This window comes from Lithobates pipiens, unplaced genomic scaffold (genome assembly GCF_037356315.1).
Source record: "Lithobates pipiens isolate NorthernLeopardFrog02 unplaced genomic scaffold, aLitPip1_a1.2 Scaffold_19, whole genome shotgun sequence".
Taxonomy (NCBI): domain Eukaryota; kingdom Metazoa; phylum Chordata; class Amphibia; order Anura; family Ranidae; genus Lithobates; species Lithobates pipiens.
This window is the reverse complement of record NW_027507764.1, coordinates 27,405,984-27,416,422: the sequence shown is the minus strand read 5'-3', so window position 1 is coordinate 27,416,422 and position 10,439 is coordinate 27,405,984. Positions and strand designations below refer to the sequence as shown.

General features: G+C 44.2%; 1 protein-coding gene across 1 annotated transcript; it reads right to left on the bottom strand.

The window, feature by feature from the left end:
- Positions 1-610: 610 nt before the first annotated feature.
- Positions 611-9,506, bottom strand: LOC143995857 (uncharacterized). Its single transcript, XM_077490585.1, has 2 exons — positions 9,301-9,506; positions 611-3,045 (listed from the first exon to the last, which is right to left on the bottom strand). The coding sequence occupies exon 2, from the start codon at positions 2,688-2,690 to the stop codon at positions 1,119-1,121; it is 1,572 nt and encodes a 523-aa protein (XP_077346711.1). The 5' UTR covers positions 2,691-3,045; positions 9,301-9,506; the 3' UTR covers positions 611-1,118.
- Between the last annotated feature and the right edge of the window lie 933 nt (positions 9,507-10,439).

The following is a 10,439-nucleotide window of genomic DNA, read 5'->3' as shown; positions in this document are numbered from 1 at the left end:
GTGGTAATGCTAAATAGGAAATGTAGGAAGGACATTGTACAGAGGACTGTAGTATGTACAGCAGGTCTAATATATAGGGCAGAGGCCTCTAGAATGTAGGGTCAATGTGTCTCCCATTGTAAAAATAGGACAGTGGAATAAATCCTCCAAAATAGGCATCACAAAAGATGCAGAGGAAAATCTACCTCCACTCTCTTTTCATGGCCCATGGTGCAGTTTATCACACCTTCCATGAGATGGTTTCAGGGGCGTACTGACAACTCATGGGGCCCCCAGGCTTACAGGTGGCCGCCATGCCAGGAGTAAGTAACATACAAAACAACATACAGAGTACAGTCAGGATGAGCGCCACGCTCACATCAGCCCTACCTTACACCAAAGTCCTAACATAACAGCCGCTGAAAGCCACTCACAAACTGAGTGGCTGAAGCCCCCAAAATGCCGTGGCCTGCTCAACCATATTCTGTAAACCTAAAAGAAATATATCTAGACCAACTTCGGAAAGATGCACCAAATCAAATCCATATAGACCAGACAGGAAACTGTTAGGTCGCCCGACTTCTCCTTGTGGCCTAGGCTCTTGGAGATGGCTCAGTGGAAGTCCTCGCCGGCGAGATAACCAATGACTCATACACAATTGTGATGCTGAAATGGTTACAATCTTTAATTCTGGTTTTGCCGTTTTATACTATTTTTACAAGACTCTGCCCCAATTTTGGGGACCAATCAAGATTATACACATTAGCTCACATTGTTCATTAGCTCATTATTCTGTAATGTCTTGTGACCTTAACCTTAACCTCTGTATTTCAAAGCTTATCCCAGTTCAATAATTCCTTACTTTTTGTCACCGTCTGCTGATCAGCCACAACTTCCTAAAAACCAAATCTAGCCTCAGTAACAGTGTACAGAGAGGAAAACCACAAACAGATGCTTTAAGATGAAGACATTTCACAGAAAATAGATAGACATGAGATAATTCAGTATTAAGCAATACTGTCATGAGATAGATTTTCTAAATTGTATCAAGTAAAGTTTCTTTAAATCACTTAAGCAGATAAGCATAAAAGCAATAATCAGAATCAACAATCAATAATGCAATGTATTATGGAATCTCCTTACAATCCTCCCTTTGACCATTCGATATTATCGAAATGGTCATTCTCTACCTTTCTGTTTTTAGGCCTCATGAATTCATATCCTCCGGCCTCATGTTCCTGACTCTCGTACCATACAGTGGGATCTCTGGAAATGGGAGTCAGCTTCATGGTTTCAGAACGTGCTTCGCTACCCTTCCTGCAGAGGCATTTGAGTAACATGAAGCATGCATACAAGAACAATATAAAAAGCAGTATGGTGAAAATAGTCATTGCAGTGTTCTTCAACCATGAAGTGAGACCTCCTAAACTGAACCCTGTAGAGAAAGGGTCCCAGGTTTTCCCAATGTCCCTTGCATCCTGTTGTAGCTTGTTTACCTCTTTTCTGTGTTGTGCAATTATGTCATAGTAATCAGGGATCTCGATACTCGTGTTATGTATCCAGGTGCAGCATTCATAGTCCTCAGTAATTTCACAGAGGCCAGTGAGGGCTGCACTCATGCTTTCTATAGCCAGGTCATGTAGCTCTAGTTGTTTTCTAATTGCTCTGGTTTCTAGGTTTAGTTTTGTGATGTCTTCAGAGTCCTTTTCCAAGATCTCATCTATGATTGAAGTGTAGTTGTTTAGTTTCTTCATCAAATCTATTCCACATCCTGTCCAGGAAGGAAACCAGGCCCAGGTCATATCTTTTTCTAGGAACATTTCTCTTTTCACATGGTGTTTTAGAGGGTATCTTGGGTGGGTACTAGCTTTAAGTAGGTGTCCTTGTCCATTATCCCCCACTACTCCCATTATAGGGACTATTTTAGCAAGATAACACCACCCTTGGGGTTCCTCAGGAATCCATGGGTAACAGAGCTTGCCACAACAGATGTAGGTTGTGTTGCCTAATGCTAAGGGTCGTTGACTAACAATGGTCCTTGCGCCTTTTGAATATCCAGATGCCGTCAGCAGAGCTAATAACTGTGTGACCGGGGAGTGGGAGCTGGAATTAAAAAGGTCATAGATGGTAGCATTTATCACAGGGTCTGTGGTGCGAAAAAATGAGTTATCGGTAAGGGAAGCCATGGAGACATTAAGTTTCGACCATTTGCACACCTCAGCTCCCCTGGAAATGTTTCCCATTATGAAACACCAATCTGGAGCATGGCTTCTACCCACGATTTGGAAACTGAGGGGCTTTTTGGGACTTTTTCTTATGACATTGGCAAGAACAATAGGGGGTGTTCCATTCAGGAAAGGAGTGATGTTTAAGGGAATGGCCATTAATGGGATTCTGGCTGTACTAGGGTGGAGTTTGCTGCATATCCAACATTTCTTAAAACCAGACTTTTGTGCATAACTGTACTTAAACTTTAACAACAACATTCTGTCGGTGAAACCTGAAGGGGGTTCAGTGGGGTGTATACTTCTTTTATATTTTAAACTAGGTGGTGCATTGGCTGTCTGCGCTTTCCCACATATGCCTTCTAGTAGCCCTGAATCTTCTGGATGGTACACACAATTTGCTATCAACCAAACAGGTATGAATACTATCAGAATCAGACATGTCCAGAGGCATAATGTTTTTCCTGACACAAAAGTGGAAATCATTTTTGTCAGGTACTGTGTACAAAGTTCTGTTACTCGTTTCTTCCTGTAGGTGTGGGATTTGTCTTGTCGTTCGGAGAGATTTGCTTTATGCCTTCTTGAACGTCCTTCAAATCTGGTTGTTGTTCCTGGTTGGAGGAGTCCTGGGGTGCTGGAGGCGGGTCTGGGGTCTGGGGTTGCTGTGGACACTTCTTTAGCCGGCTGGCGTGGATCCAGGTGTTTCCTAGATCGGTCAGTACAGCAGTTCTGGAAACCTTCTCTATCTTCCAAGGTCCAGAGTAGATTGGTCCGATCCTCTTTTTGTGGGCCAGTTGCTTGACTAGCACTTGATCTCCTGGGATGAAGGGGTGTGTCGGCTCTGTGGAAAGAGGAGAAAAAGTGACAGAGACATGTTCGTTCATTTCCTGTAGCATACTTACCAGATTTTTCACGTACATTTCCTGTTGGGAATAGATGTTAATGTCAGTGTTTTGATCTAAGAGGGGCAGCTCTATGTTTGCAGGAACTCCCATCAAAATCTCAAAGGGCGAGAGTTTTGTTCTGGCATGTGGTGTTGTTCTGATCTGAAATAGGACAGAAGGAAGGTAATCCAACCATCCTTTCATGGTGCCCCCCGTAGCCTTTTTTAACTTGTCTTTAATGTTCCTGTTCATTCTTTCCACTACCCCTGCACTTTGTGGGTGATAAGGGATGTGTAGTTTCCACTGTAAGCCTAGTAGCTTAGCTAAAGTCTGTGTAACAGAGGAGCTGAAGGCAGGTCCTCTGTCTGACCATATGGCTGTTGGTATTCCAAACCTACAAACCCAATGGTTCAGTATGCATTTGGCAGCAATTTTAGCAGTCTCACCTGCACACGGAATAGCTTCAACCCAGGATGACCATTTACATACGATTATGCAAAGGTATCTCAAATTGCCTCTTTGTTTGGGCATGTGTGTAAAGTCTATTTGTAAATCTGTTAGGGGACCTAGGGGTGGGGGCAGGTGGCCATGTAATCCATGATGTTTCCCTTGGACATTGTTTTGTGCACAGGTCATACAACTACTGGTGAGGAGTTTTGCCTGTTTATTTAAGTTGTTTGTACAAAAAGACTTTGTGTATATGTTCGTTAGGGCGGTGGTACCTATATGTCCTGGACCATGGAGATAGGAAAGTATGAGAACACTGCTTGCTTCTGGTATGCCCAATATCTTCCCCTCTTTTGACCAAAGACCTTCTTGGTCCTTGGTCAAGCCATCCTTGACCCAAAAAGAAACATCCTCCTCTGTAGCTAATCCCTGTATTTGTGCCACAATGGTTTTAAAGTTGGGTGATGTAAAATGTTCTTTGAAGAACATTGTTGTGGGGGCTGGCTGACCAATGTATAGGGCAGCGGCCTTTTTTGCTTCCCTGTCTGCCAGCGCGTTTCCTTTGGAAATTCTGCTGTTATTTGATGAATGTGCCTTTACCTTGATGACCGCTATCCGCTTTGGGAGAAGAATCGCCTGCAAGAGTGCTTTAATTTGCGTAGAGTTAGCAATTGGCTTGTTGTCAGCAGTTTTAAATCCTCTATTAGCCCATATTACGCCATAGTCATGCGTGACCCCAAAAGCGTACCTACTATCTGTGTAGATGTTTATCTCCTGATCTGAGAAAAGTATGCAAGCTCTTGTGAGCGCCTCCAATTCTGCTACCTGTGCCGAGGAAGGTGGTAAAGCTTTTGCTTCCAACACCACATCAGGAAGTTGGACAATGGCGTACCCTGTCAGGAATGTTGCATCAGAGGGGCGGGAGCAGCTGCCATCTATGAAAACGTCCTGTACTCCTGGTAGGGGAATGTCAGTGAGATCTGGGCGAGGGCTGGTTATTGCTGCAACCTGTTCAACACAATTGTGTTTCTGATCAGGGTCTCGTGGCAGCCTGAGCAAAGAATGCAAAAGGCGGACAGTGGGATTACTTGGTGGTGCGTGTTTGAGAGTGAGGTTATCAGTATTCAGAAGTGTGATCTCATACCCACTAAGCCTTTGTGTTGTCATATGCTGCGTGTTCATGTTTTGCAGGAGGTGAGTCACTGAATGAGTAGTGTAGAGAGTCAGCTCATGGCCTAATACTGATTTGTTAGCTTCTTGAACTGCCATTGCACAAGCAGCAAGGTTTTGTAAACAAGATGGCATCCCTTGTACTTGGGTAGGCAACTTTTTTGAGAGATAGGAGACTGGTCGGTACCCGGTTCCATGTTGCTGTGTTAAAACTGCAGCAAAGGAATTTCCCGACACCACACAGTATAATTGAAAAGGTTTGCCATATTCTATCAATCCCAGGGCGGGGGCCTGAGTCAGACTTTTTAATAAAGCCTGAAAAGCATGGAGCCTTTCTGTTGTCCAGTCTATTGTCTTTGGGGCGGTGGACAAGGTAGCCTCCCTCAGAATGCCATCATAATATGAACAATCTGGGATCCATTGGCGGCAATATACGATTGCGCCCAAGAATGACAGCAAGGTTGCTTTGTCTCTTGGAGGACTGAGAGCCTGCAGGGCTGCGGCACGTTTGGGGGATACCAGCCTGGTTCCCTCCTTCAGAATGCATCCCAGGTATTCTACCTGATTTTGACACCATTGTATCTTCTTCCGTGATGCTAGGTGGCCCGACCTGGCCAGGTGATGTAACAGAGATGTGGAATCGACCGCACAATCTTCAGCAGATCGACTGCACAGGAGCAAGTCGTCCACATACTGTATTAGTACCGACCCGCGCTCAGCAGTCCATGACTTAACTGTCTCATTAAGGACCATGGAGAAGGCTGCCGGACTGTCCACATACCCCTGCGGTAATCTTGACCAGGTCAACTGCTGAGCCTTTTTCCCCCATCCCCATGAGAACGAGAACATGGGCAATACCCCTTCATCGATCGGGATGCTAAAAAATGCATTTGCCAGATCCACTACTGTGTAGCAAAGGGAATCAGCAGGTATTTTCAAAAAGATGAAAGAAATATCTGCTACCAACGGTGGCAGAGGTATAACCTGCTTGTTGACGGCCCTTAGGTCCTGTACAAGCCTCCACTCCCCATTTGCCTTTTTCACAGGGTAGATTGGTGTATTCCAGGGGCTTATAATGTGTTTCAGAATCCCCTTTGCTATGTAATCATCGATTAATGGTGTGATGCCTTCAATTTTTTCGAGTGGCAGGGGGTATTGCTTATGATATTGTACTTTGGCGTCTGGACGCATTTGTGGTGTGTAAGGTGTACAGTTAATAAAACCCACACTCCCTTTGTTTTCTGCCCATATGGCATGTGTTTCTAGAGTGGGTGGTAATGAGGCAAAGAGTCCCCTGTAAGTGTGTCTCTTTGGAGCATGTAAATCGCAAAATGGTGAGCTGGCAGTGAGGGAGCCCCCTCTGTCAAATTTAATGGTGATATTCAGTTTTGAGAGTAGGTCCCTCCCCATTAAGGATACTGGACAATCCACAAGGACAGCAAAACTCTGGGTACATAGTACCTGCCCTTCTGGAGTAGCCACGGGCAATGGTGGAGTGATGGGGTGGGTAATTGATGTCCCATTTATGCCAATAGAGTTTCCCTCAGTACAGTGCGGTGTGTCATATATGGTATCATTCAAACTACTGAATGTAGCCCCTGAGTCCAATAATAGACATATCAGGTGATTGTCTACCCGCAATAGTACCTGCGGAAGACTTTTCCACGATGAATTATAACACACAAGGCTGAGGGACGGGACATTCTCTTGGCATCTCTATTGTGGGGTCCGCCGAGCGGATGGCCACTGCATCGGGATGCGTGGGGGTGGTCTATGAGGCTGAGGCTGGTATTGGGGTTGTGGTGGGTGAGGATACCTGATATCCTGAAGGCGTTGTGGGGTGGTGTTTAGATTCCTACCTCTTCCTCTCTGAGCGTTTGTTCTAATTCTGTAGGGACATTGGGACTTCCAGTGTCCCAGTTCCCCACAGTTAAAGCATCCCTTGTCTGGTGGGTAAGCCTGATCTGGGGGATAAGATTGCATTGGTGGATAAGGTTGCATTGTCATTATGTGGGTGGGCGGAGTCTGGGTTGGTGTCAGGGAGGGAAAAATGCCACCCTTCTGCTCAAATACCCCTGATGTTTCTCGTGACCTAGTATCCTTCATAAATTCATCTGGGGCTTGTTCTGCCCACTTTGGATTAGTGAATTTAAGCAGCTGTGTCACCTTCGTATCGCCACCAGCCATAATGGTGGAGGTGAACAATTGGGGGTCGGCGTTATCTACTGCTTTCCACAAGCCATATACCCGGGTACAAAATTCATAGAATTTTTCCTTTGGTCCCTGTTTTGCTAGGATAAGTTCCTGGAGTGCGGATGAACCCTTGTATATAGTAGACCAGTGATTCCCCATCCCTTTCCAAAAAGATACCCAATCTTTATCTTCCTTTATGTGGGCTGTCCATAAGGCCTCTACGGGATGCCCTTCTGGACTGTCAGGGTCAATTATACTAAGGATCCCTTTTATATCTTCCTTATCCAAGCTTGTCCCTGCACTGTATTTTGCAAGGAAAGCGCCAGCTTCCCTAGGGCTTTTCTTTGGGCTGGGGCATAATTCCTTTATTTTCGACAGTGTGCCTAAAGGTAGGGGGATATGGACTTCCGTCTCCCCTATATGCATAAGCGGTGCTTTAAAGGCGGCACCTAAACTTTCCTGTTCCATGTCTATTTCTTTTTCACCCTGCTCCCCTCCCTCCTGTGGGGGTTTCTGGCTTATGGCCGGTTTCGTTTGGCTTCTGAGTGTGGTGGATGGCTGTGAAATTATCTTTTCCTTGGCCTCCTCAATCCTTCTTGCCTCTTTCTCTAGTTTCCTTTCGTATGCCTCTAAATCTTCCCTTTTCCTCTGTATTCTTTCCTCCTCTTCCTGCTGTCTCTTATTAAATTCTTTCTGTTTCTCCTCCCATTCCTTTTCCCTGGGGCTTAACTTCCTGACTCCTTCCTCTTCCCCCTCTTTCAGGGTCTTTCCATCCCTTTCTCCCTTAGTTATCGCAGAATATTCTCTCATCTCACCTTCCCTTTTATCCAGCTCTCTTTTGTACTCTTCCAGCTCTTCCTCCCTTTTAGACATTTTCTGCTCTAATTCCTCCTTTCTTTCTCTAAGCTCTTTTAACTTCTCTTCTAATTCCCTTTCCTTTTTTCTAATCCTCTCTTCTTCCCTACTTTGTATACCTTCTGCCCGGACTTCCTCTTTCCTGCTTCTACTTTCGTTTTCCCATCGTGTAACTTGTGCCTGGTCAGCTGCCCCATACACTATGGTGGCCAACACTGCTGAGTCTAAAGATGGATACAGCTGAAGACATGGACCCAATGTACCATCTTCCTGTTTAACCATCACATAAGGGGGGGGTGGTGGTGCCTCAGGTTGCTGAGATAGGGCGGGTGAGTTTACAGGCTTTACTGTGGGGACTTTAGTTACATACTTTGTTTTATACTTGGCTAAGCATTTATTCCATGTTTTGTAACAATCTTTCATGTACTGGGTGTCTTCCCATTTCCCAGGTGGATAAGAGTGCTTGTGTACCTGACACACCTTGCCCACCTCTTTCCATTCATCCTCTGAACAGGGACCTAGTGGTCCTGGGTCATGTATTCCCAGCTGTTGGCACCGTTCTCTGACCTGTGTCCAAAAAGGTTCTACCTGTGGCCCCGGTAGTGTGTTTTTAACATACTCATAGGGGGATGGGTTGGCCGTGGTCTGGGTTGCTGCAGAATTCCCCATCCAATAACCTTGGTAGGGTGTGTCTAGTACAGGGACAGAGATGAAAGCAACCTGTTTGGGCTATAATTTGTTCCCTGACTTGTGAATATGTCCCCTGGTCTGTTATTGCTGTGGGGCTGATATAGCTATGAAGGTTAACCCTCAGTACTCGGTATAGGAACCCCCTCCTCGTGGCAGGATATACTCCCCTTGCACCAAGTCGGTATGAGAACCCAGTTGGTCTAGTGGTTAGCAGGATCCACGTCCTGTTAACACTAAGGAACAGTAAACCAAAGGTGCAACGTGGGCAGGCGGGCGCTATCTCACTACAATCGGGTTCCTGATTTATGTTGTTCATTTAGTGCATATATGTGTAATGCCTTAATAAAACCCTTCAAATCAATACAGTATTCTACATTCAGTTGTCATACATATATATACCATACACTTATCTCTAATTCTCTATACACCCTAAATACTTACGGTGGCACCTAAAAGAAAAACAAGCAAAATCTTATATATATATATACAATGGCCAAATAAAGTTCATTACATCAACATGTCATTATAAGTGCACAATATTTCCCCCAAAAAGATTGGGCGTCCACTCAGCCACTCCTTATACTGCGGGCGTATCCTATACTTCCCGAGTTTTAAACACACTTATTATATATACCTCTACCTCTATCTAACATACTCAATACAGTCAGACCAGCCTAGTCAGACTACTCTAAAAAAAACCAAAATACCTGCGAGCCCCTCTAACCTCCCAAGGGGCCAGCCTAGCCCGTTGCGAAGGCACAGTTATGTAAGTGGGTGGATATACAAGGTTATTTGAACAAGGTAAGCACCAACACCAGTTACCAAAAATAGGTAAAAAGGAGCAGAATGTGCCTTACCTGTTCAAACAAACGCAAGACCCCACTTCTGGTACCAAAACTGTTAGGTCGCCCGACTTCTCCTTGTGGCCTAGGCTCTTGGAGATGGCTCAGTGGAAGTCCTCGCCGGCGAGATAACCAATGACTCATACACAATTGTGATGCTGAAATGGTTACAATCTTTAATTCTGGTTTTGCCGTTTTATACTATTTTTACAAGACTCTGCCCCAATTTTGGGGACCAATCAAGATTATACACATTAGCTCACATTGTTCATTAGCTCATTATTCTGTAATGTCTTGTGACCTTAACCTTAACCTCTGTATTTCAAAGCTTATCCCAGTTCAATAATTCCTTACTTTTTGTCACCGTCTGCTGATCAGCCACAACTTCCTAAAAACCAAATCTAGCCTCAGTAACAGTGTACAGAGAGGAAAACCACAAACAGATGCTTTAAGATGAAGACATTTCACAGAAAATAGATAGACATGAGATAATTCAGTATTAAGCAATACTGTCATGAGATAGATTTTCTAAATTGTATCAAGTAAAGTTTCTTTAAATCACTTAAGCAGATAAGCATAAAAGCAATAATCAGAATCAACAATCAATAATGCAATGTATTATGGAATCTCCTTACAGAAACCCTCAAGGTCTATATGGCGATCGGAAAAACCGCTCTGTGAAAGAACCAAATTGCGTATAGTTTTATTCACCCATTTTATAATTTTGTCTAAATAGTGAAGATTGCTTACATCCGACCAAATCAGTCTTGGGACCATTTCAGAAAAAATTATAACTGTGGAAGGAAATAGTAACTTAAAGGCAGATAAATCTCTCTTCATCTCACAAATAAGATCCCAAGTTTTTATTTTGCCCAGGTCATTACCCCCGGCATGAACTATAATCACATCAGGAGAAGGCCACTGACCTAACAGATAAATTAATTGATCTTTTAAATTCCTCTATCTCAGCCCCCTTATTCCCCACCACAAAACCGGAAAACGTCTCTCATCCAAACCCAAATTGGTTCTGCCATTCTTGATGGAAGCTCTCCTTTTGGCCCAAAATATAAAGGAATGTCCTATTATCCAAATTACACGCTTGGAAGGACCTAAGGAGAGATTAAACAATGATAAGATCAGGACGAACATACAAT

Bases quoted from the DNA above. Each gene is read 5' to 3' on its own strand.
- LOC143995857 (XM_077490585.1), bottom strand. From the start codon at position 2,690: ATGATTTCCACTTTTGTGTCAGGAAAAACATTATGCCTCTGGACATGT.